The sequence below is a fragment of the Hemibagrus wyckioides genome, linkage group LG14 (assembly GCF_019097595.1).
Source record: "Hemibagrus wyckioides isolate EC202008001 linkage group LG14, SWU_Hwy_1.0, whole genome shotgun sequence".
NCBI classification, from domain to species: domain Eukaryota; kingdom Metazoa; phylum Chordata; class Actinopteri; order Siluriformes; family Bagridae; genus Hemibagrus; species Hemibagrus wyckioides.
In genome coordinates, this window is record NC_080723.1 from 782,317 (window position 1) to 810,299 (window position 27,983).

Sequence of the window (27,983 nt, forward strand, 5' to 3'; positions counted from 1 at the left end):
ACATATAAAAAATGAAAGGTGTGTTTTATTTAAAACGATATTTATTCATATATGCAGAGAAAATAACATTTTCAGAACCAGCATTATATAATCCACGCAGATACAACAGGTGATGCCCTAAAATAATCACAAGCTGTCAGTCAAAAAAAGATGATCAAATAGACATAATAATCCTTTTCTTTTGTTATCTTTTTGTGATCCCGAGTATTCATTTAAAACAGATGACTTAAAGATAAAGTGATAGAAAAGCACAGCTTCATGTTTAGGTGCACAGAAAAACTAGTGCCTAAGGCTTCTTGTATTCTGTGTTTTTAGATGTATGGATCTGATCTACAGCACAGAAGGATTTAACAGTCATAATTCAGTAACAATCAAAAGAAAAGGAAAAGTAGGTCATAATAAAATGAAAAAGCAGACCACCTTATAAACAGTTACATCTTCAGAAATCATGTCAAGAATTCGGAAATAGTACAACTAGAACAGGATACTTGATTATTTGTCTCCATAGATTTATTTGTAAAGGAAGTGTACTGGCAATCGCCATCTTCTGACTTAAATCTAGGCCTCTGTTTTTCCAAACATCATCAAAATATCTGAAATATTAACACAACTTGTATTTATTGTGCTACAATGCTTTAAAGAGACCTGAAAATCAAAGACGAGGTGTAGTCGTCAAAGCATTTACAGTGATTCACATGATCTACTCTCTAATCAGACACCATGTTAATTAGAACAACACTGATACTGTAGTGTAAATACAATCATCACACTGACACATGAACAGATTCCTTCTTCAGTAAGTGCTCTGTGCAAAACATTTCCTCACCCAGAAACTGAACAACAAATCGAACAAAACAAAGACCATTACAGCGTCCCCATGGCTACAGCTGGACTTTTCTTCACAGGAATAAACATATAGATAAATAAAGGCACATTAAAAGCCATTCGCATGGCCAGTCTGCTCCTACGGTCATGCATTAAAAGTTGCTTACTCTTCATTATCTTAACACTTCAGTTTTAAACAGCAGGCTTCAGCTTGAATTTATTCAGGATTTGGCTTATAGGACAGGCTGATTGCCTTCAGCTCTCTTCCACCACTCGGGTGACTTCACAAACATTACAGCACATATGGCGCATTGGCTCATTTTGGTATATAAGCACTTTACATTTTTCTGACAGCCTTGAGAAGTTTGATTTGATTTGCATAGAGGTGAGATAACAGCATGACGGTTTAATGGAGGAAACACCAGGTGATGTTTAGTGCTTTGACATCTTATTTGAAACCAAAGAGTTTTTCTGTGATATCAAACGTAAAACAGCAAAATCTAAAATCTATAGACGGCGAGAGTAAGACAGGCTAAAACTTGAAATAAATAAAAACAAAAATTTCTTTACAAATCTCTATCTTCATAGACCATCAAGTTCTTTAGATGTATCTTATCAGAAGGCAGAATTTTAGAGGATTCTCCTCTGAAACATGACAGGAAGAGCAATACACACTAAGACAGATGTGTTGATAAGGCATTTTGTCTTTGGATGCATGAGAGATTTTACAGTCCTGTATCTGAATTTGAACAGAAACAAATCTCTTGTTGCAAAACAAAAAAATTTAACGACATTGATTTTTGTTTCCTAATGAAATAAAAATGAATTTAGACAGAGTGAGGAAAGAGACATCATATAATGTAAGATAAACATGGACAGCTCTGAAAACTAGTCTCAAACTTCACAGAGTAAAAGAGCTCATTTAGAACCTGATAAAGGATCCTGATGTCCAAATGAAAATGGGTAGAATGGAGCTGATCCTAATTTGGAGCTGTCACAGCTAGAAGAGTTTGTGGCTAAGGGTGAGGTAAATGGCTAATAACTTTTTGTTGTGAGGGAAAATGGGATGTGGCCCAGGCTAGGTTAAGCATTCAGAAAGCACCTCATGTTTCATAGATGCCGTTATTTCAGGGCAGATGCACTGTCCTCCATTTCCATTCTGAGCCAGCTGCACTTTGAGCTTTTCCACCTCGTAGTTGTGCAGGTACTCCTGCACCAGGTAGCGTTCCCTCTTTATACGAGCCTTCACGTCAGACGGCACATCGGGAATCAGCCATGCCACAAAGAACTTCACCACAAACACAACATGCTGAGAAAGACAAAGATATAGATTAATGATGAGCAAACAGAGGCTCCTGTAAATCTAATGCCATTACAACAAACACAGGGAAATAGTCCTACCTCCATAATTATAATAAAAGCCATTTTGGCTGCCAGGATATGCCAGAACTGCATGGTGTGGGAGTACTCGTACTCATGGCCCGGGGGGTGGCGGTAATCTCGGTACCTATACACAACATGGTTTATATTAACTACAAATCACGAGACTCAAATCTTGGTTTTATACACAAATTCATTTAGTGTTTCTGTCTCCATGTGAAGAATGTCCAAGCACACAAGAGAGACACAAACCTGCAGGTGGTGATCAGAGAGCTGTTGAACCAGGCAGGATTCTCACCATCATCAGGTCTGTTATGAGGTGGGATCTGCGAGATGTTGAAGATGGACAGGCTATTGTTGATGTAGCCCTGCATAGTCAGTTCAGTGCCTGAGTGATGCGTGTACAGATACACCAGCCGAGGAATCATATCAGAGGTAAATGCCACAATGAATGCCTGATCAGGAAAAACAAACAAAGAGAAAATGGAAGATCAACAGCTTGCTGTAGCGTACACTGCACTGGGAGCTGGAGTATATGATCGAGAAACCATGTCTCACGAGCAGAAAAGTCTGAGTAAGTGCATTACTACTAAATCAGACGAGTGAGATGAGTAAAGAAATATGTCCTCACATTGGTTACTACAGAGAAGACAGCGATCAGGTTCAGGATCTCTTCCCAGGCACCGATGCTGTGGGCTTTAGATGCTACAGGTCTGCGGAACTGAGTGGTTAACTTCCATGCGTCCACTCGCACCTCGAGAATATTATTTATCAGAGCCAAGAGAGGAGCCAATGGAAAGGAGGCCACAAACAATGTGATAAAACCAAACTGGATCACTGGAGAGAGAGAGAGAGAGAGAGAGAGAGAGAGAAAGAAAGAAAGAAAGAGATTTATAGTAATACTATATATACTATAAGATATAGTAATAAAAATGTTACTAACTCTGCAGCGCCCTCTGCCTGTAAAATACTTCATTACAAGAGAGAGCTGGGAATGAACACATGAACTCACCCATTTCCAGGTACTCATAGAAAAGACCAAATTGACTAAAGTTCTGCAGATCATAATCCTGCTCCCAGCGGCTGTACAGACTCTCCGGGTGACTGCGAGCACTCCTGCTGCTCCACCAGTTCTGCAGCCAGCTACACACAAAAACACATTTTAGTCCGCACATCTATTTAGCAATCTGTAAATATAATTTTTAAAACATTTGATAGCCCAATTTAAAAAAAAAAAACCAACAAAAGTCAACACAGTTAGTCTAATAAAACTACTACCTGAAACAACGCCGTAAAACATTCTGCCAAATCAAAATCTTTAATTATGACATTTATAAGATCTTAGAAATACTTACGGAACTAAAGCCTCCTGGATGTTTCCCCACACTTGTTTACCAGCCATCACAATCACAAGCTGAGTCGTCAGCTCAATCAAACAACCACCAGGGTCACACTACCGAGACAGCCAGGATTCATAACATTAGATATTTCTTATCTAAAAATCCACTGCTAGTATTCAAAGCAGACTAAACTGGCACATGAAAATCAGAAGTGTACCTCTTCATTCCTCAGCCCGCTCAACCTATTGAACATATATGCATAATTTCCAGGGTATCCCACAAACTTTCCTTTAAAGAAGGCCACGTAGAAGCAGGAGGAATAGTAGTTCACAAACTGGAAGAGGAACATCTTGACGGTCAGTTTGTTTTCATATTCAAGATGTGTTTTAGGGACTTCTGCAGAGCAAGCACAAGACATAACGGTTACATAAGTTACAACTTCTGTTCTAGAAAACATTTCCATTGAGAAATTAAATCAAGATTATCAACAATAATTATTATTATAATATTACTAATAATTACACAAAAATAAATAATAATTTAATTATTTTGTGTGCAGTGATAATCTGAATTTGATCTAAAATGCATTCTGTTTAGCAGCTAAACAAAACTAAGAAGCAAATTAAAATAGCTAAAACCAATAAGTGGATCAAGCATCGTTAAACAATCAGGGGAACCTTCATCATAGCACCATAATCAGGTTCTCAATACAGTTTTACTTATTACTCACCCATGTCTGTAATCCATATGGCCACGCGCTCATACAGGAAGTTCAGTATCATGATAATTATGAAGTTGATGCAAGAGGCTGTGACAGATGTGGCCAGCTGTGGGGTGATAAGTGAGCCCACCACTTCCAGTTTATTGGTAGGGCTGTCTTTCATTACGCTAGCCAGAGCAGCGAACACAGCCAGCCGATACGCTATCACCCCGATTATACTCGCTATGATTAGAGAGATCTTGATGCACAAAAAAAGCAGAAAACAGACATGTGAGAAACTATTTGACTCCCATATTGTCTATAGAGCTACAAAGCTGAGTAACTGTAGTAAATAAATCTGCTATCAAAGAAAAAAACATACTGTAGGCAACAGATGGGCCGTGATTCACACCACACCATGCTACTCAAACCATGCTTCCACTCTTTAACTTACATTCATCCTGCCACTGTTCAGTGTCCAAGCAGGCAAACAAAACATTCCACAGTGTTTAACTACATCAAATCATTTATTTAATCTTAACATTAGCTGAACTGCTAAATTTATGAATTTCACATAGAGTACTTATTCGTTCTTCAGGAAGAGCGATGTTGACCATTATAATAATGATGTTAACGGTGCTTGTGATGCTCACCCAGAACAAGACGGTGGCCCCGGACAGGCAGGAGCGAGCACATTTGCTTGTTACGGGTAAGTAAGGTTCCATCTCCTACACAGCATGCAGGCACAGCAGGGAACAAAGCAGTTAGCAAACAGCAACTATTATTATTATGAGCAGACATCTAGGCAGACATGTGTTGTCCCCAGCAGTGGTCAGAGGGCTGGAAGGTCTTCTCTCCTGTAGCTTACTCACAAATATTACAGAAAATGTTTGATGTTTTAACGTTGTTTTGAATCACAAAAAGCATGTGCAGAGAAACTTGTACTAAAATCAACATCTACACTGTCTGTTTATTACCCACTCCTAACCTGTATCTACCTTTACTAGTCAGTTTAACAGGTTACATGATAAAACCACAAATAAGTGTATAGTGTTATGTCTTATATATTGCGATGTCTAAAGAAAGAGTTGCCTTTGTTTAAATCTTTAATATAATGTATATGAGAAATGTTGGCGAGAAACAACTGATGTTTTACTTTAATAAAAATGCAATATTGTGCATAAATCATTTATTATAAAAAAAAAGTTTAAAAGCTGCTGTATTCTTAATGTGGATGATAGTCTGCTGCAGTTATTGCACTAAAATGAAATTCAGTAGCTCCGTACATATAAACTGTTCAACATGCTAGTCTTTATCATGTTTTATTATATGTAATATGTTACCACCATAAAGTACACCACCCAAATAATCTGTTTAGTAACGGTCTCTACCCACTGATTACAGTGTTAAAAGGTGGCGGTTTTGCACAACATACGGTTTACAGTTTGCCCCTGATTAAAAAAATAAAATAAAATAAAAAGATAGTGAGTATTGCTGCAAGCTAGATGTACCCCATAAACTGCAAACTCAGTGTGTATGCATTAAAAACCAATCAAGCACACACAAATAACACTCATCCCATGTAAATCTTACCCACAGGACTACAGTGGCCCAGCACAGGACGATCTTGCCTAAAAAATCACCAACTGTTTGATCTAGAACCCACTCCAACTCCTAAAGAGAACACGAGCACAACTGATTGAAGCAACTACTGTTTGACCACAGAGAGAAATCAGGAGGCGTCCGGAGCACAAAGGAATCCCTGAGATCACAAACCATATGAGTCAGGTCAAATCAGAGACGGCTTGACCCTGGTCACTGTGACAGTGGACCTGGAGCCTATTTCAGGAACACTGGGCATGAGGTTGGACTACACTGTGCGTGTATTCATTCACAACTAAGGCCAATTTGTCTTAGCCAATTCACCTACTAACATGACTTTTCTGGACAGTGGGTGGGAGGAAACAGAAAAGGGAGAACATTTACTGACTGAACCCAGGACTGACCCAGAGATCCTGGAGCTTTTAGGGGTAAATTTCCACCTGCTGTAGCAGTACCTGTGTGACACGGTTAAGACGCCGACTGGTGCATTTGGTCTCATACTCAGGCCTAAGCTGGAGCCGCTGCTGTTCCTCCTCAAAGTCCACCAGGTCCCACTCATACTCCAGCCTGGCTTGTCTCCGCTTCCAAAACTCCAGGAACAGAGTCACTGCACAAACAAGCAAGCTCTCATTAATGCAGGGATTTATAGCTGATTACACAAGCAGAAAATATTTAGTAATAACTATTGATGAAATGTTTTTGACTTTGCTTTCACTACAAAATTTCCTTTTGTCTCCAGAAGGTGGCAGAACACAAGAAAACTCCACAATTGTCAAGAGAAATAGTTATAATCTTGACTTACCCCAGATACCCATAAATATAGCGAAGAACACCGTTGCTGTATTGTCAAAGAGATGTGATTGCTGTCAGAAAAGTGGGAAAAGGGTTTATTCTATATAACACAATAATAGGGAAATAGTAAAAATTACAAAATAAATAATAATAATTCTGTAAATAATAACTGTGGTACTTGCCCAGGTGGAGTTGCAGGTACTGTTAAGTTTCCAATAGCCACATTTCTTATCACAGAGAGGGCACATGATTATCTGTCCACCAATTTGGTCATCGCAGATTTCTCTACTGCAAAAACATGTCAATACTTTCAGTTTTACTGCTGTACCAACATTATTCTGTCTCCCTCTCTCTCTCTCTCTCTCTCACTCACGTCCAGACAACTTCATCATAGGTAGCCAGTCCATAGATGAAGCAGATAAGTCCAACCAGAGCAGCATAGAACAGCATTTCAGTGTAGAAGCCCAACCAAGCAAAATAGATCCCAATCTTCTCCCCATAGTATCTCCTTCAGAACAGAGAATATTATGTATAAACACAGATGGATAGGTAAGAGAATTCAGCACACAGACACGCTTCTCTCATATTTGCTCTCACCGGATAAGATTGAGTGGTTGCTCCTTGTAGAAGCGGGGGAACCGAGCCCAGTATTGGTAGAGGCTATACCTCTCATTCTCACAGTTAGGGTCTCGAGACCTTGTCCAGTATCTGCACTACATAACATGACATAACATACACAGACATTATTATATTATTTTTAGCAAATTAAATAATTAAATGTAAAGTGATCAGTGTTAAACTTCTAGAGACTAGCCATGTGTAGACCAGATTCAATAAATTGTTCTGTTCTGAGGTACATGAGGGCTTTTAAAAAGACTTACATCATGCACAGGGAAGGCTGACGTGTAGGTTCCGTTGTTAAGCAGCCGCTTGATGCCTCTCTTGTCCTTGTTGAGTTTGTCTTCTTTATTGTAAGGGCAACGGGAGAGGATGTAATACACCTGTAGAGACATTGGTGTCAGTTAAATGTTTTTCTGTTCATTTATCTGCTCTTTTTTTGGAAGAAAAATGGCCATTACAGTAAACACCAACGTATAAAACAATTCATTATCAAACCAGATGATTCAAAGAGGTAAGTAAACACTCATTAAACATAAATGATTATTATTATTATTATTATTATAATAATAATAAGAGGAACTTACTATCCTGTTGCGTGTGGAGGTTGGGAAGAAGGTTTCTTTATTTTCAATGAGGAAGAAATCAATCTTGCTCTTGTCGAAGGGGGCGGTGAAGTAGTCTGGCTCGGGGTGCATGACTGAACCAGGCAGGCGGAAGGGTGTGAAGAGCCAGGAGGCAGGAATCTCACGGTTATCAGGGATGTCATTGACTTTGAAAGGCACTTTTATTTTTAGAACATCAGCGTAGGTGGCCAACACCTCCCATGGGACATGGATCTTTAGGAAATAAGTCTTCCCATCTTCAGATTCCTAAAAACAATTAGATTTAAGAGATTTAGCTAGAGCCATTAGTGTTAAGAATAGAACACAACTGCAGCAAGCATCAATCATTCAAAATCAGCAGCAAACACGACATGGACAAAAGTATGTGGACAATGCTTTTAAAGACTGTCAACGGGTTGCACTGAAGAGCTGAGGTACAGCCTGACTCGTCACTCCACAAAGAGTCAGTCCCTGATTATCAGCTTATTAAGTGACTTATGGCTAACTGTAGATGTAGGATTTTTTTTCTTTTTTGTAATAAAATACCATTTAACTCTAAAATCTGCCAAAGTTTTGGACCTTGTTTTACTCATACAATTCTCTCCTTTGCCACCAGGGGGAGACAGCACACAAGAAAAATCCACAATGTTAAGAGACAGCCATCCAAGCTGCGATGCATGGTTAACGTTATAAATATAACACAATATCAACAAAGGTCAATTATTCAATATCAACATATCAACACAGCATACACTACATGGCTAAAAGTATAAGCACAACCCATCTGATTACTGATCTGTTATGCAGTGCTGTAAATAATGCCAAGCGTCAGCTGGAGTGGCATACAGTGTGGTTGTAATGGTGGAGGAGTAATGGTCTGGGGGAGTTTTTCATGACTTGGGCTAAACCCCTTAGCTCCACTGAAAAGAAATCATAACGCATACAACGACAGTATAGTCCATTGTGTGCTTCCAAGTTTGTGGCACCAGTGTGAGGAAGGTCCTTCCCTTTTCCAGCAGGACAATGGCCTTATGCACAAAGCAAGATCCAAAAACACTTGGTTTGCCAAATGTAGAGGTGGAGGAGCAGGTCTGCACAAAGCCACAACCTCAACTTCACTGAACACCTTTGGGATCAGCTGGAATGCAGATAGGCCTTCTGTCAAAGAGGAAGACCTCCATGTTCATAATACCCATGCTTTTGGAATGGGATGTTCAACAAGCACATGTGGGTGTTGATCTCAGGTGTCCACATACTTCAGGCCACACAGTGTACCAGCATTTAAAGAGCAACTTCTATTTATTACTGTTCACTAACATTCAACTGTCTATTCCCAATACATTAAGTTAACACATATCTTTTTAACGATTAACTAGTAATGAATCAGTTGCCTAGCTACCGTGACATATGCATATCAAGATAAATCTCACCGTTTTATCCTCAAGCTCCAGCTCTAGCCCCGCCTTCTGCAGGTTAGCTTCATACTGTTTCCTTCTTTCCTGTGGTATTAAATAAAGAAATGATGTTAAGGTTTAACTAAGATATTAAACTCGAATCACACAGTGTAGTATTGTTTTCTGATGGACTCAGGCTAACAGACTAAAAATAGGAGTAGCATTTAAACCCAAAATGCTTATGATGTAACCCTAATTGTGTTTTTAATGTATACTTAAATTAATACAAATATTGGAGACATAATTCACCATTTATAGATAGATAGATAGATAGATAGATAGATAGATAGATAGATAGATAGATAGATAGATAGATAGATAGATAGATAGATAGATAGATAGATAGATAGATAGATAGATAGATAGATAGATAGATAGATAGATAGATAGATAGATAGATACTTTATTCATCCCAATGGGAAATGTACAACTTCCAGCAGTATCCAGAAGCACAGGTAAACTTGTATCTTGGTGTGAAATTTTTTAAATATTTACATGTTTTCCATGCATGTCCTTTAAATGTATTATGAGTATTATATAACACTTTACATATGAATAGATTATAATACAGCCATAACATTAAAACCACCTGTCTAATATTGTGTAGCTTCCCCCTTGTGCCACCAAAACAGCTCTGACCCATCGAACCATGGACTCCACAACACCTCTGAAGGTGTGCTGTGGTATCAAGCATCTAGGACTTAGCAGCAGATCTTATTTAATTCCTGTCAGCTGTGAGGTGGGGCCTCCATGGAGCAGACATTTTTGCTTGATTGAGATCTGGGGAATTTGGAGGCCAAGTCAACAGCTTGAGATGTTCCTCAAACCATTCCTGAACAATTTATAGTGTGGCACATGGTCCTGCTGATAGAGGCAATCGGAATACCGTTATGATGAAGGGGTGGTCTGGAATAATGTCTGTGTCAAAGTAACCACATGAATGCCAGGATCCAAGGTTTCTGAACAGAACTTGGCATAGGGCAGGACACTGCCTCCTTCAGCTTGCCTTCTTCACAAAGTGCATCCTGGTGCATCCATCTCCATTTCCCAGGTACAGGACACCCACAAACACCTGGCTGTCCACATGATGTAAAAGAAAACTTGATTCAACAGACCAGGCCACCTTCTTCCATTGCTCCATGATCCAGTTCTGATGCTCACTTGCCCATTGAAGAAGCTTTCAGCAATAAACAGTGGTCAGCATGGGCACTCTAACCAGTCTGCACCTACACAGCCTCATGTGCAGCAAGCTGTGATGCACTGTGTTCTGACATCTTTCTATCATAGCCAGCATTAACGTTTTCAGCAGTTTCTGAATAGTCTACTAGATATCGTTTGCCCATGACCCTGTCACTGGTTCTCTGGCTGTCCTTCCTATTGGACAACTCGTTTTTAAGGTTACAGCTGATGAAATTGTTGTTAACAATAAATATTAACATGGCTCACCTGTTTTCTTTCTCCATCTTTCTCATCGACATAAGAGAGAACAAAATCTATCCTCCGGACCCCATCTCGGAAGTACACCGAGTCTTTACTCTGATGTTGTTTATCCACCTGCATGCAAACACAAACTGTATGTGAGACACAAATTGTTCGATTTGATTATATGAAAATGCAGCTGCTTTGATCAATTTTATTTTCTTAGTGGAAACACACTAATGTTAATGAGCATTATCATTTTGGCACAACAAACAGGTTATTACACAACAAGCTTTCAACCCTTTTTATTCTAAACCCACAAAATCCACCCCAACTTCACGTAGATAAAGATATATCCGGAATTTTAGATGTCTTTCAAAACTATGACCTTACCAGTACCTTTTCTGACCTGACAGCCTTCTATATCCTTAGTTCAGCACCATCAGCAGTAAACAAAAAAGTCCTGCTTTTACATTCAAATTTAAATACATACATTTAAATATACATTACATGCAGACTGCTATAGATTTCAGCATCGGGACATATTCGCGTTATAAATCTATAACACTAACCACACAGTTTGCTGTTAGGAGAAGGTAAATACATTATATGGTCAAAAGTTTTAGACACCTGAGACACCATCTTGGTGTCATGATGTTGCCACATAGATGGAAGCACAGTACTCCTGCATAGAGCCCTGACCTTAAACCCACCAAATATTTTTGGGATGAACTGACCCTAGGGCTTGTTCGACCCCAGACATCAGTGCCCGACCGAATGACTGAATGAACACAAATCCCCATAGCCATGCTCCAACATCCAGTGGAAAGCCTCCACAGAAAAGTGGAGACTTTAATAACAGCAAAGGGGGACGTAATCTGGTGAGGGATATTCAACAAACACATATGGGCATGACAGTAAGGTGTCCACAAACTTGTGGCCATATAGTGTACATTAATTATAGAAATAACTTCAACGTTAATACACTAGATGACCATGGAGGCGTCCATATTTTTCCCCACTTTGTAGCTCCAGTGCAGGCTGAAAATGATCTTATTCTGAACGCTGACTTCCCATACGTAAGCTTTGTAAGGGAACAAATATTCTAATATTGATGTATTCAACATGATTTACATAAACAAGTGCATTGATTAAAAGCATAAATGTTGAAAGGAAAATGAGGTTTGAGCTGTGTTCTTATCAGTAAGGTCAATACCAGAGTTTACGTTGTTCATGTTATTAGTAATTAATCAAATTCATTTTGAAGAACATAGTCAGTTTCTTTCTGATCCTCCATCTCTCTCTCCCTTGATGCTTCTCTGTGTTTATCTATCCCAGAAGCAGGGGCGTGGCCTCTGAGCTTGTCAGTCACAGCGAAGGAGGTGTGACTATTCTCTTTTCAGCATCAACATGATTATCCAATTATTGTAAAATGCAAAGCGAGTATTATTTTACACGACACTTATTGTATAGACTGCTATATATTTTTTTAATCTGAAAAGGAACATATATTATAGCGTAAATGTGAGGAATATTGTGATGCATCCAGCAATAGGCAAACAATAACAAAATGTACATCACGAGTAAAATCAATACATAATCCCATCACACCACAGCCTGAAACAGATTTAACTTATAGTGTTTGAATTTATTATATAATCACGTATGCAGAGACATGCACACGGAATACACCAGGTTAGACATAAACATGGCAGGCTTCTGTACAGTCAATACCACCTCCTGGAAAAAACACCCTGGACCTACTGCCCCATGCGAAATTGCTCTAAGCTTACAGCGGGATGGATAGATCCCTTAAAGAAGGGATGGATAGTCCTGCAGCTGTTTGTCACAGGCTATAAATAACACATAATTATACTACACAACCAGAAAAGCATCCACTCTAAAGCTATGAAAGCACAACACCAGTTTCTGTTCACTCTTGCTGAAGGACATCTGACTAAACAAACTAGCTGCAAAGCAGAGGGCTGCTGTTCATGTCATATCTCTATAATCATCCATCTAGTTCCAGTCTTTAGCAGGAAGTCACATTGCTTCCCAGGATACAGTTATACAAACAAACACACACACACAAACCTCCAAGACACATTCTTTCCCTTAGCTCCATCACTGCCTTCATCTTATTACTATGCACAGTCCAAGCATCCTTAAGAAGACACAATCCTAGGGGATGGAGGAGGGGAAGAAGACAGTAGTAGTAAAGATCAGGTTACCTCCTCCATGACGTTCTCCTCCTCAAGACGCTGCATTAATAGAGTGTTGCCAGATTGTCTTACAGTAAATTTACCAACAGCAGACACCCCCGCCGGCTGCACTCACACACTCGAAAGCCTGCTGCATTCCATTCCACTTGTGTAGCATGTGTGAGGAGAGCGAGCTCACACTTGCCCAGTCATCCACAGCAGACTCTGAGAGGGGGCTGGTCATCATGACGTCAGCATGCAGGCAAAGCACACTGGCCACAGCCCAGAGTATGTGATTTAAGGTTTAACAAAATACCAACAGGGGGCAGAGCAGGAGGTGCAGTGTTCTCAACAACTAACTACTACTACAAATTTCATTTTTATGTCCTTTTTTTTTTATACTAAAGAGCAAAGTAAACACTTTCTGACACTTTGTGGTGGAATCCCTTGAAATGCGTCAAAAGGTGACACCATCCTTCTCTGCATAATTCTTAACCCGAAAATTTGAATACATTCTTTGCCCTATAAGGAAAACAAGTAGGGCACTGAACCGGCTGTGTATGTTAAACAACATCATAAAATCATAAATCAATATACATACAGGATACAGGTGAATCATAAAACAACCTGTATCCACGTTCTGTCTGAAATAATCCTTAAAAAAATGGATAGTGTTCTTTGATTATTTCCATTCAAATCAAAGGCAGAATAATTGCCAGTATGTTTAATGTTTTTGATCACAATGGAAAATTATTTGAATATATGTTTTACATTTGAATCAACATGGAATAAGTTACACAGCCATCTGAATCAACACACCAGAACCAATATTATATATTTTAGCTTTGTCTTTTTTTTCTACAATGTATGGAGCTGTTTTGTTTTTGTGGTTAGTGAGAAGTACTAAAGCAACTTAATCCTTACTAAACATCTCTCTCTTTCACACACACACACACACACCACTTGTGTAACAGATGCTGACGTACATTAGCCCTCCACCTTTATTAGAAGAGTGAGCAACGCTTACCCTTCCCCAGTACACCCAGCACTCACGTGTCACCTAATTATACGCTGTAGATTACACGTGTCACTGTAGTTCGCTTCCTGTAGGAGCACTCTTTAAACACAACCACCCCTAATTCTATATCACCACAGGAAAATTCTATATTTGAAAAACCACTCAATGGATCTCTGGCCAAAGCTGAGCAACTACAGCCTTTGAACTATTTGCAGAATTCTTCTTTAAAAACACAGTCTATCATAAGCTAAGCTATAATACTCCATGTATGTTTGTGGCACCATATGGAGCTTACAGATCTGTATTTAAGTAAAAATACCCCACCCTATGCCACACAGGAGGACTCCTTCAAATAACGGGCACGTAATAATTATGCAGTAAGGCACGATGAGAGACTCGTATATAAGAGACGTTTAATGATGTTGTTTCATGTTTTCAGAGAGCTTATCATCAGGAGAAGGGAGGAACGCAATACGAGAGGACTGAGGTGTGGTTTTCCCCCAAATGTCAAATTAAACTTCTAATGTACTGTACGCAATTCAGATTAATACTGTGTGTGTGCGTGTGTGCGTGCGTGCGTGCATGTCTGCTGCTCATTATATCCCCATAGTTCCTCTACCTAAATGTGTGAAAAAAATAACAGGGAATGACTACACTATAATTAAAGGAAATTGTGTGCCGGTGAAGTTCCTATATTTTCCAACACAATGATTCATATTTTCCAACACACTGAGGTTTTTATTTAATTTAAACACTTCTACTTTGTTTCTGTTTTGTATTTACAGACCCTGAGAAGTCTCCAGTAGTGTTATTATACAATCTATCAGAGGTTTTGTAATACAGTGTGATGTAATACAAAGGATTCTGACATAAAGCTTTAAAGTGGAGATAAATCCCTGTTTGTATTTCATCACAGCCTTGTTTGGAAGTCTTGTGGTGTCTGGAGCAGAGCTCGTTTAGTTCTATTTATCTATCTTTGGTAAGTTATTAGATATTGTGTTTAAATACTCACTGAGCTTTACTGAAGGACATTACACAGTAGACAATAAACAGATAAAATTCTCCTATAGTTTTTAAGCTATTTATGTTGTATAGTCAATTTGCCTAGGCATACGATATACTGTATTGTACCTTTAAAGTGAACAGACACAAATACCAGTCATCTTCCTTGAATTGCTCAATATCCCCCAAATCCAGAACCTATACATATTACATAACATGGCAACACAGTCTAATGATAATGCAGATGTTTTTAAAGATATATTTAATAGCCTGTTTTTAAATAAATAAACCCTGGAGGAACAATACATATTACATTTACATCAAACTGTTTAACCTTTAATTAATAGTATGATGTAAGACTTTATAGACCTAATTCTGATGAATACAGTGGCCACACAATAACATATCCGAAAACACAAGGACAATTCAGACAAAGCAGAAAAAGTAGGTATAGATTGTGAATCTTTACTTCCTCCACTTTAAATCATATTTAATCTGCTACTTTAAGGAAGGAAGTTCATATGGCGTGATTTTAGGATATACTGATAGTGTATCATGGAGTAAAGATTATTTGCGATCTCTAAAAACACACCAGGAATGTTCAGAAGACCAAACTATTCCAGATTAAAGGATGTAAGGAGCGCTATAAGAGCAGAGCTGTGTTCATACACACACCAATCCACTTTCTACTGCTGCAGCTACTGCTGGACTTCCCGTAGATCCTGAGTGACCCATGTCTCGTCCAATCAGAGGGAAGAATTCCGTTCACACACTATACCTACCTTTTCCGCTTTGTTTAAATTGTCATTTTCTGATTTGTTATTGTGTTTTGCACTTCTCAGCCACCGTAGATGAGGGCTGAAAAACAAAACACACTAAAAATCATCAGGTAATTTACTTAATGGAGTCACTCTTGCTCTTCAAATATTGTTTTTTAGAGCATATACATTGGAATATACATAGTTTCTATTTACATTTTAATATATAAACTGCGATTGGAAGTTGAAACAATTGTTGAAGTTCAGTTGTTTTGACTCATTTGGTGGTATCGACTGTACTGCAGTACATCAGCCAAACTGTTGACCTTATCAGTGTAGTTATATTAACATTTTCAACCAGGCAAACAAACCAAGTAAAGCATACAAACAATCCAAAATAAGCATTCAGCATTCTAGTCAACCAGCCAAGCTCAGTTCACCCTCTTTACCATGGCGTACCCTGGAGCGATACTTCAGAAACAGAGTTCTCTTCCTCCAGATCTGTGGGGAAACCAGCTGAAGTTTGAGAATCAACATGTACACACACAGCCAGACCTTTTGTTTTCACACACACTCCATGGTAATGGCACTTAAAATCTTGAAAGAATGTGGTATGAAATGTGCCAACTCGAAGTGTATTCAGCTATGTCAGGAAAAGCTGACAGAGCTGAGAGTGCAAAAGGAGGACAAAGTGGTCAGAGAAAGTCATTTCTCAGAGTTAAAAGCACAAGTCACTTTGACTTGCCAATAAAAGGGTTAGCAGTGTAATAGCACCTGAAAAGACCAAAATCTGGACACAAACTACAGAAAAGGTGACTGATGAATTAATTGAATAGTTTGATATAAAAACAGAGGGAGAGCTACACAACAGCCAGGTGATTCTACACACACCAAGCAGATCACACAGGGACACTGTTATGTTTCGTCTTTGTGACCGTTGGCTAGAAGTCTCTCACACATCGGCATCTCATGCACCAATGCATTCTGCAGGCGGTGTGAAGACAAACAGGAGGGCATGTGTTCTTATGAAATCTGATATATTCGAAAAAACTGGATGTAAACGTATGTAGCACACTGAAGTTTTAAGTTTGAGACGGTCACTTATCTGTCCTTAATCATGCCAGGAGCAAAACATGCAAGCACTGACAAAACCTGGGCATGCACAGGAATGACAACCATTTTCCTGCTCGAAATGAATAAGCTGTTTAGCCATAACACATGCCAGTTACATGATCTGAAGTCAAGCATTCAACGTTCACGGAGATCAAGGAGTCTCTTTACATGTAAAGCACACTCTATACAAACATAAGAGTTTAACAGAATACAATTTTGTTCAACAGGATTTTCATGAATACCAAATCTCTTGTGTAAATGCTACGAATCCTACTAATGATTTATTTTTTGCATTTTCAACATGATTAAGGCCCAAAGTTTTTGTGCTGCATTCTTCACTCATTAGTTCCATATATATATTTATTCAGCACCTTTGTGGGAAATGTGCAGTGACAATCTGTATATGATTTTAAATCTTTTGTCACTGATGGTCACTCTGGTAATATCAGCTCTGGAAAGAACATGGTATGATGTGGTCAATCATGAAATGTAAGTAACTACATTCTAAAGGTCTAATTAAAGGTCTAATAACGGTAAAAAAAATCTCCCACCTGCACATTCTGCTATAAAATGATAACAGCTTTTGGAATAAAATATTCACAGAGTAAATAACACTAACAACATGATTCTACAGCTCATAAATACATTAGAAATTTCCATTTCATCCTTACAAGCAAATGATTTGGTTCTTTCATGCTTCAGCCAGGCTCGTCTTCCTGTACTTTTCCTTCAGCATCACAAGGAAATCTTGTGGCCAAGGATAAAAGCCTGAATGTCACTCTGTGCTTCAGACTAAGAACAGGCGGTAAACCACCAGCGCAGTAAAAACAGCACAGAACTAAGCCTAGTATTCTAAATCAACTTAACTAACCAGGTTTCATGACACATCCTAGTCCAGTTAGTACAAGAGTAACAAGAACAATAAAACTTTGGCAAAGCATTCCCAAACAATGCATCATATATCAGACAAATACACACACCTCTTACCCCTGCAAGGCTTGCAAGATGTTGGACAGGTTCAGTGTGTTCTTGCTCACATTTATCACACAAAAACACTGAGGAGTGACTGGAGCTCATAGACACAGAGTCACAGGACTCTGAACAAAGACTTTCTAAGGACTGAGGAAAGGAAGAGAAGTAATGCAGTGCTGAGGTGAGCTGAAATCAGGTAAAAACGAAACATGAAACTTCTGTGAAGGGATTTAAAATAAGCATATGTGAAGCGAGTATAATGGTGTTTAAATGATAAACAGCAACTGCATGAATGACAATAAGCAAAATATCATTGTTGTTTTTTCCTGGCTGCTGTTTTAGTAATCTAGGATTTGCCAGGCAGTAGCTAATTGTGCATCACAGCAAAATACGAGCTTCCTCTAGATATCGTCTCTCCTACACACACAATCATACAAAAGGAAAAACACACAATTCCTTCGCCCTCCTCAAATTCTGCTAAAAATAAAGCCTATGCCTTTTAGACAATATTATACTCTGTGCAGGGAAAAGAATGGAAATTGTAGCCATGATGATTTTCATATTCAAATAAAGCACAAGTCCAAAGGAAAGGTTCATTTGCATGTCAGAGCATGTTGGTGAAAATACATGCAACATCTGTTGAAGTGTAGACCTCATATGATTCAGTCATGGTTTCAGGTACTGGTGCTATGTAGATATTAAGAAATAAGTCTAGCATGACAAATCTGATAAGAAATTTGACTAACCCATACTTTAGTGTACCATCATCATCATCATCATCATCTAGAAAACTGAGGGAATAGCACATGAGCAGAGAGCACTGCAGATTTAGCACATTATTATCTGGAATAATACTCAACAGTACTGAAGAAATCTTTTGTGTGGTTGCTGATGCTCTGGAGTGCTCTGTGGTGTTTATCTATTAGGGAACTGAAACTTGGCTGAACTTCCTGAAGAGAAGCAGCTAAAATTTAAAAAAGTGCCTGGGGTTCCCCCTGTTGGTGCAGGCTGGCATTATGGATGGATGGATGGATGGATAGATAATGTGGAATGTAGGGAATGTGTTTATAAATTACCTTAGCATCAGCAGGCTTAAGTGACACCCTCTCTGAATTGGGAAAGAATCCGTTGTTATCTTCTATAAAAGACAAGAAAAAGAAAGAAAGCCAAGTTAAAGAAAGAAAGAAAGAAACCGAAGAGAATTCACATCATTCTTACAATATTCTCTCCATGATATCATTTCCTGTGTCTTACTCATCTATGATTCATGTTGCAATTCTATTACAGAAAATTAAACATTGAACTGCTATTTCTACATACCGTGGACAATAAGACCAGGACATGCACTAATGTTTTTCAGATTCTGACTTATCAATACTTCATGCATATAAAACATGATCCATGTTACTCTGAATGGTGGAATTATGTGCATATACTGCCTCCCTGCTGTAAATAAAAAAAAAAGTCTTTAGGAAAGCAGATAATCAAATAGAAAACATAAAAACATGATCATAAAGAGCAGCTGCTCAAAGCAAACAAAGAGCAGGACAAAACAACCCTATTCACCTCTGTCCATAAATGATTTAACATATCCACAGCAAGCAGAGTGCGGAAACGTAGTGTTTAACCCAGAAAAGTAGTGCTTAACTGCCTAAAAATAAAAGCTAAAAATACAATCCTCATATCTACAGTTCATGTTATGGGAAGCCTTTCTTTTACAAGTCTACATTTACTCTGGACAAAACTGGTGTTTATGAGGACCTGCTGACAAACTACGCTAAATAATCACAGGACAATTGTCTCTCCTGAAAACAGCTATCAGCATATAATCTGCACGAAGGCTACGTCTACACTAATCCAGATAAATTTGATAATAAAAACGTTCAGTGTCCACATTAGTGGTTTAGATTTTTTCCCAAAAGTTGGTCATCCACACTGAAACGTCTGAAAACGCTTACGTCCCTGTACTGCGCAGGAGTTAGACGCCTTGACCTGCGGCATTTCTGCCTGGAAACAACTGCTGTACAATGTCGTCCACCATCTTAGCTGAATTGTTCACATGACTGCGTCACATGCTTAAACCTGTGCCATAATTTTCGAAGGCCTACGTTTTCACAGTCCACACTGCGACGAGAAAACAGAGTTTTCAGATTTATCCACTTTGGAGAAGGTTTTCAAAAAGATACGTTTTCGTTAACTAAAAACGCCATCTCAGTGTGGACAGAAGGCCAAAACAGATACAGAACGAAATCATTCAACTCAAGATTCAAAGAACTTTATTAATCCCAGGGGGAAATTCCTTTGCCATGTTACAGTTGCTCTAATGAAAATAAAAGTAGAAAAAGAAAGAAATATATACACTATTTAATAAACTGTAAAATAGAATAAATAAATACAAATACTAGTGTAGAGCTGTAATATTGCACAGAAGGATTGTAAACTGCTGATAATTTAACAGGTGATAATGGTACAGTTGTATTGTACATGATAGGAAAAAATGGTGAAATTGTAATGTGCATGAAAGGTCTATAATTACTATAGCACCCATTATTATGTATTGCGCATTAGTGTGGACATGGCCTGAACGTGCAGGTCAGAGAATGAATGAGGAGAAGAATAAGGAGAGCTTGTAACTCTGATGCATTTTAAAGTCCTCTTAGCAGTCCAGGAAAGACTTTATAGAAATTACAGAATGAAACTTGTCTGTATAAATGTCACATCTCTACTGACTCTTCTCGACTGTTCTTATACATGCGTGGGAACTGCCTAGTTATCTCAAAATGATGAAACTTTTAAATCAGGTTTTGCTCCATATTACAAGATCTCTACTCACCTGAATGCAGTTTAGTCAATTATTCTCGAGTGGAATTTGTCTCGGCATTATCGACGAAGCAATCTGACAACAATAATCGGATAATGATCAGTCTAATCTCAGGAGTGATTTGATAAAACCCTCTCAGGTAATAAGAACATAAAAAAGAAAGCTACATCAGAAGCTGGAAATACTAGGTAAGTAATGTACAACAGGAACCTGAAACTAAAATGTGGAAGGTTTATGGGAATGGCAATACTTTGTGGAAAGCGGAAAATCCCACACATGTATTTACACCTGGGCTTCAGGACTTTTGTCAAGAACAAGAACGAGGCAGTCGCATAACACGATCCTGATTCGTTTCCACCTCAGTGGGGAAAAAAATAAATCACAAAATAAATAAACCAGGTGAATAAGATCACATTTCAGCAACACAATATGGCAGAGATTGTGTGTGTATTTGTACTTCGCACTCACCACTGTTTATATTTAAAAATATAAAGAAATCAGTCCCTTGAGGACTTTGTGATCACAAAAATGAATGCAAAATCAGGCAAACAAAATTTGGAGTGGATTTTTCACAGATCTGGACCAAAACACTTCATGTGATGTCATCAAAACACATTCAGCCAAAGCCCTCTTCAATCCACATGGGTTGCACAAGAGTATGGTTATAATATTAAATAATTATGTAATGTGTCTCTGATAGAAGCTTAAAAGGAGAATCCTGTACCTGCAATACCGAAAAAAAAGGAACAAGAAACACATATTTTTAAAATATACACAGCCAGCATTTTTGGCTGCAGCATTCACAAAAAACTGTGAAATCATCGAGGGACTGAGAAATCCAGGGCAGAAGTCACTGAGAATGTTGAACTGCAGTACAGCTGCAACACACAGCTGGACCGTAACGTTAAAAATGACTCAGTTAGTGAGCAATCTGTGGGACGAGGAGATCAGTGGTGCTGAAGGTGGAGTTGAAAGCTGAAGTTTCAGAGATTTAACCGTTTGAGCAGAATTTACAGATGAGGATGTCAGAGAGCTGGGCCTGAGAAAAGGATTTCAGAGATGAAGCAAGAACCAAATGCTACTGGAACACCATCACAGGTAGTGGCATTGTGGGTAATGTAACTGTGAACCAAAGCAAAAACAGACAGATGTGTCAATCAAAGAAGAATTTCATTACAAAATCATCTTGGACACCACTGAAGATCAATGCCCTTTAGTCTATCAGGGATCAGCTTAAATCACCCTTTCTGAATTATGGTTTAGATGTTTGAAGGTTATCATTACAGGTGTATCTTTTATAGTCTTTTACAGCTATATTGGGAAGGAGGCTATAACTGCTTTCTTCCATTAAAAACACCGGATTTAAAGGTTTGGGGTTTATCCAGCTAATTATTTATCCACAAAAGCTTTTAATAAGTATTTATAATAAGCATGGGATGATATTCAATCTATTTGTTTTTTGGCCATTTGTACTTTGCAGAGAAATAACTGGGGCGTTTAGAGCTTTACCCTTATGACCTTAATCTAATTATAGAATTTTCTATGACTAGTAAACACTCAGCCTGACCTAACCAACTCCTAAACCAGGGTTTGAACGGCTAAATAAACCTGTTTATTTGAACAAAATGCTTGGTGTGAAGCTACGTTCTCTAAAGCAATAGCAGGAGAGAGGACAGAGCAGGAAAAAGTCCCCTACAGATCTAAAAAGCAGATGAAACACCAGTACAGAGCAGCTGTAGGTTTTACCCTAATTTGTGCCTAATGTGTGTGCTGACTGATATTATTATTAATAGTATTGTCTAATGTTTTACATGGTTTGTGTTAGCACTGGCTGGAAGCACATCATCATATTAAACAGACCAACACCTTACACCAACACCATGCACGTCCCTGTGTAAAGGAGTGGAGTTAAAAACAGCACAATATTCAATATAATGCTTTTACAACTCACGTGTGAGATCCTGTAGTGTGTGTGTATATTATATATATATATGGGTTTGCCTGGTGGTTACTGTACAGTCCTATATATATATATATATATATATATATATATATATATATATATATATATATATATATATATATATATATATATATATGTATGTATATACACACACACACACTCCAGTTTCTAGAGTTGTCTTGACTGTGTTGTTTGAACACACCTACACTGAACTGAACTGAACAGCAAAGAAACGACATTACCTGTAAATCTATTTGATCGTTTATTTTCTCAATTTTTAACCAAAAAAAGTCCTCATTCAGATATCTAATGAACCAAAGATTTAAAAAATCTTTGACTCAAATGAGTTTCTAGTAAAAGGTTGGCAGGCCTATTTGTTAAAGAATATTTCCTAATTTACTGCTTTGTGAATGTAACAAACACACTGTGGGGATATACGTATTCTGACACCTTTGTTTTTGTTATTTAATATACACTATATTGCCAAAAGTATTGGGACACCCCTCCAAATCATTGAGTTCAGGTGTTTTTCAGGGGTTGGACTCGGGCCCCTTAGTTCCAGTGAAAGGAACTCTTAATGCTTCAGCTTCATACCAAGACATTTTGGACAATTTCATGCTCCCAACTTTGTGGGAACAGTTTGGGGATGACCCCTTCCTGTTCCAACATGACTGCACACCAGCGCACAAATCAAAGTCCATAAAGTATTGAATATTTAATACAGCAGACCGGGAAAAGAGATTTTGCTTCTCTGAGGTGAATCGAGATATTTTGGGTTAGTTTTCATGATAAGCTTTACCTCTTCTTAGACAATAAGCAGCTACACCAGCGGTAGAGCATGTGAGAGGGAACCTAACTGCCTCAAAGCATATGTACAGTCCACATAGACTAAGCTAATCAGAAGGAAGTATTTGGGGATATGTATTATACACAAGGCCTTGTTTTATTTTGCCTGTGGAACATTGCGCAGTACGGTACACTTCTGCTCTACAATTTCAGATCCAGAATTCATGTCACATAAGTAATCATCTGAAGTGTATTTATCGTACACCAGCGGGTCATGTGGTCAGGCAGTGGTCTGAGTTGTTATCGTTACAAAACATGCATTTGAAAAGAATATTTTCAACATCCAACATCAGCCTGTGTTAACATCGTCTCACGAAGCTTGTATCGGTCAGTACAGTTCAGATACAGACCACATCACCCAGAGAGAGGGACGGGTTTGAGTAAATCCATATTCCTTTATGATTTTATACTTTACACATCACCTATCATACTCATCAGCTCCCAAACACTTCAATAACCATACCTACAGTCAGTATAAAGAAGCTTGCACTTAAGCAAATATATACTGTATTAAAAAACACACCTTTTCTGCAAACATCACACTGACTAAATATCTCTGTTATGGCAACTGTGGAAACAATAAAGCACATCATACTGTGACAATATGAGGCTCTTGCTTTGATATGAACATTGAACATCATATTCAACATACTGTATAATAAAACATGCTGTTCGTTATAAAATACTGTTTATTATGTCAAGTGTAATAATCAGTTGAATTTTATCAAGCCCACACTCCCTCCTCTGAAAAAGTAACTTCCTCTTTATCTTGATTCAGGAGAGGCAACAAGCATGTATACACACACACACACACACACACAGCTGCAGTTTAGCTTGTAACATGATAATGTTGCAGAAGACAGCAGAATGTGAGAAAAACAAACAAAACCTACACAGATGTTTGCATTCCTGAATTTTTACATGTATTAGCATCTGTATTATTATTAATTTTACATATTCACTTATCATAGTGCAAATACATACACTGTAGGATAAGTCTCTAGGTAAATGTAGACTTTTTCCATTCTATTAAAGTGAAAATTCTACAACGTTTACAATCTAACTCAACTGAGATCTGATAAACTGTTGAATCCAATTATTCTTTGTACTATATTAAATATATAGTGAAAAACAAGGCTAGTATAAAACACTTCTGGAACACGAGTGAATCACAAGCACATTTTTATAACGAGCATGGACAAACAAGATTCTCTGTACGATGTAATAATGCAAGAGCGGACTGTACCAGTGTTGATTTTAATCATAAGACTGAACATATGTCCCTGCTTTCACTTGCAGTACTAATTTACTTTGTCTTGCTAGTTGGCCTTCACTTGCTCAGCAGCTCAAGCTAAAGGAAACTGTGAGGATGCATAACTTATTTCCATATGCATGATGTGTTTATGTAACCTGTTTAGGTAACCCATTATTTACCTGGAACAGACCACTTAACATATAAAGACAAAGTACACTATATTGCCAAAAGTTTTGGGACACCCCTCCAAATCATTGAGTTCAGGTGTTGTTTTTCAGGGGTTGGACTCGGCCCCTTAGGTCCAGTGAAAGGAACTCTTAATGCTTCAGCTTCATACCAAGACATTTTGGACAATTTCATGCTTTGTGGGAACAGTTTGGGGATGACCTCTTCCTGTTCCAACATGACTGCACACCAGTGACCAAAGCATACCAGTTTAGCTCTGTACAAGCCGCATGTCTAGATAAACACGGTCGTAGCTCCATCTTGAGGCTCGGTCGCTTTCTTCCTCAGTGCAGACTCAATACAGCAGGTTTGGGTAGGGGGCGTGACCTAAACATGAATCTTAACAGTTTATTGATTTGTTTGTTTGTTTATTAATGCTGTTATTCTCAAGCTTGTTTGTTTGTTTGTTTGTTTGTTTGCTCGTCAGTACAAATATATTCTATTGGGATGAATTAGAGCAGAAATTGCGAGCCAGACCTTCTCGTCCAACATCAGCGCCTGACCTCACAAATGTGCTTCTAGAGGAATAGTCAAAAATTCCCATAAACACACTCCTAAACCTTGTGGAAAGCCTTCCCAGAAGAGTTGAAGCTGTTATAGCTGCAAAGTGCGGGACAACTCCATATTACATTCATGTACATGTAAAGGCAGACGTCTCAGTTTTGACCTGGCTCGCAGTCTCCGCTCTAACTCATCCCAAAGGTGTTCTATGGGGTTGAGGTCAGGACTCCAAACTCACTCATCCATGTCTTTATGGACCTTGCTTTGGTCACTGGTGTGCAGTCATGTTGGAACAGGAAGGGGTCATCCCCAAACTGTTCCCACAAAGTTGGGAGCATGAAATTGTCCAAAATGTCTTGGTATGAAGCTGAAGCATTAAGAGTTCCTTTCACTGGCACTAAGGGGCCGAGCCCAAACCCTGAAAAACACCTGAACTCAATGATTTGGAGGGGTGTCCCAAAACGTTTGGGAATATACTGTATATTTGTAGACATCAAAAAGTCCCCAATCTTTCTTTTATTATTATTATTATTATTAAAAGAGTATAACAATTAGGTTTAACCTAATTAAAATGATAATTCTGTTGACTGACTAGCCCAGAAACTTTGTTTGGCCATAAAACTAACTAGAAGATAACAAGCCTTTGTCCCTATAGATAATGTGTAAAATTTACAACCACTATAACCTCATAATCAGGCTGTAAATACACCCTACACACAAAAGGTCACTTGTCAGGCAGAGAATAAGCCACCAGATGGCAATTCCTGGTGTCCTTTCCTCTACACTAATGCACTCATCTTTTACGTTGCAGATTCAGGAGCTGTCAGAGCTCACACCTCCTCATCACACTACCTGAAACACATACATCATGGGTCGTGGAAATGAAAACGGAAATGAGCTCAGTTCTGCTCGCCTGTGTGAAATAAGGACAAGACTTTCCCCTACTTCTCCTCGGTCGCCATAGTAACCACTCAGCAAAAGCTGAAAACAAAGCTCTATCTGGAGCTCTATCTCCAAGCACGATCACTGTGTGATAACAGAGGGCAAAGTATGTCTGTAGTTACATGGTGGGGTGATGATGGGGTAAAGTGCCAAGGTGTAATGTTCTTCTTACATTCTTAACCATCTGACTGCAAAAAAAAAAATCAATTACAAGGCAACTGAGTATCTATACATGGAAGTAGAGGGCTCTCAGGGTTTACATCCCTCAATACAACACAGATCCTCCTAAACACTGAAACGTTCTGATGTTTAATCTACTGACACCGTGAACAACATTTAAAACCTTATTCTAATCTCTGTTATCTAAACCGTGTCAGCATGGTCCTCATAGTCATTTTTAATACTGCAATTCCAGGGATATTAATATCCCACTCAGCTTTTCCTGACAGAGACACAGAAGAAAGCAAAGCTAATCCTTTCTAATAAAAAAGAAGTGTTTTTCTGCATAACAATACATAAAGGCCGGATTACAGCTCTTATTGCTAAACAGGAAATACCGGGGATGAAATTACCACATCCTGTAACTATTTTGCAATGTAATATCTTTTTTAAAATAATGACAAAATGTTGACAGTAAACAATCTTGTTCGGTTGAGGCTAGTGTGTGTTAACTTTGTGCTTTCTGTGTTTATTTAGAAGGGTGAGGAAAATAGCAACTGCTATTAGTGAGTGACAGAATATTTCCACTGAGAGAGAGAGAGAGAGAGAGAGAGAGAGAATCTTTAAAAAGATTCAGATCTCGAGGCAGTGTTTTAAACCTAACACACACACACACACACACACACACACACACACACACACTGAAGTGACCAGTTGCACAAATCTGTAAAAGTCTCCTGGTCTTTACTTCACACAATCCCGTTATCCACAGTACTGAGGTACACGCCTATAGGCCTAACCTTCAAATATATATCTAAAAAGGAAAAATCACAAACTATTTTAAAGTAGGAATTAAATGTCAAACTTTCAGCTTGTTTTTCTGTGTATTAACAATAAACCCAGTCTACCATGTCGGCGTTTTCCAGAAATGTCGCACCTTCAAACGATAAAAATGATACAGTACGAAAGGAGAGAACAGTTACACCAAAGTGTGTGTGTGTGTGTGTGTGTGTGTGTAGCAGTTAAACAAGTCTAAAAAGTGAAATAATAAGCGAAGAGCGAATACTGTCCGGCACACTCCTGGTCAGAAACACACACAAATCGCGTCTGGAAAAATGAAGAAACTGACCACCAGCCTGTGACGCGGTCTCGCTCATCTCAATCAGCGTGTCCTGGGTGGACTTCCCCGCTCCTCGACTCATTGTTTCAAAATGTTTCAGAAGTTTATAAAAAATAAAGAAAATACTCGTTCACTACACCGGGGCTCTTTCCTGTAGCCTACGCCCCAGACGTCCGCTCTGTAGAGCAGCGGCCTGCTTGCTAACGGCTCAGAGCCTCATAGAGCGCGAGAGTCATCTTACACGGGCATTTCAGCTAGAACTCAGCCCACAAACCACAACACACACACACACACACACACACACTCTCTGTCTGTCACGCTCGCGCTCTCTCTCTCTCTCTCTCTCTCTCTG

General features: G+C 38.6%; 1 protein-coding gene across 3 annotated transcripts; it reads right to left on the reverse strand.

The window, feature by feature from the left end:
• Positions 1 to 7: 7 nt before the first annotated feature.
• ano5a (anoctamin 5a) lies at positions 8 to 27,903 on the reverse strand. 3 transcript variants are annotated; one of them, XM_058407613.1, is made up of 20 exons: positions 27,641 to 27,903; positions 18,876 to 18,937; positions 10,763 to 10,870; positions 9,293 to 9,361; positions 7,845 to 8,129; positions 7,521 to 7,640; positions 7,237 to 7,352; positions 7,013 to 7,147; positions 6,822 to 6,927; positions 6,650 to 6,710; positions 6,303 to 6,454; positions 5,839 to 5,919; positions 4,276 to 4,504; positions 3,763 to 3,941; positions 3,561 to 3,658; positions 3,218 to 3,348; positions 2,837 to 3,042; positions 2,458 to 2,660; positions 2,227 to 2,332; positions 8 to 2,134 (listed from the first exon to the last, which is right to left on the reverse strand). In XM_058407613.1, the coding sequence occupies exons 1-20, from the start codon at positions 27,711 to 27,713 to the stop codon at positions 1,904 to 1,906; spliced, it is 2,751 nt and encodes a 916-aa protein (XP_058263596.1). In that variant the 5' UTR covers positions 27,714 to 27,903; the 3' UTR covers positions 8 to 1,903. The 3 variants fall into 3 exon arrangements, with proteins under 3 accessions (XP_058263596.1, XP_058263594.1, XP_058263595.1); XM_058407611.1 differs by lacking the exon at positions 5,839 to 5,919 and adding an exon at positions 4,899 to 4,973 and having other exon boundaries at positions 27,641 to 27,902; XM_058407612.1 differs by lacking the exons at positions 5,839 to 5,919; positions 18,876 to 18,937; positions 27,641 to 27,903 and adding exons at positions 4,899 to 4,973; positions 12,967 to 13,145.
• Positions 27,904 to 27,983: the final 80 nt, after the last annotated feature.

Excerpts from the sequence above, each read along its gene's own strand:
- ano5a (XM_058407613.1), bottom strand. The coding sequence starts at position 27,713 with ATGAGTCGAGGAGCGGGGAAGTCCACCCAGGACACGCTGATTGAGATG. Across the intron at positions 9,362-10,762 it reads AAGATGGAGAAAGAAAACAG|GAAAGAAGGAAACAGTATGA; the intron begins GTGAGCCATGTT and ends TTAATACCACAG. Across the intron at positions 6,455-6,649 it reads TATATTTATGGGTATCTGGG|TGACTCTGTTCCTGGAGTTT; the intron begins GTAAGTCAAGAT and ends TTGTTTGTGCAG.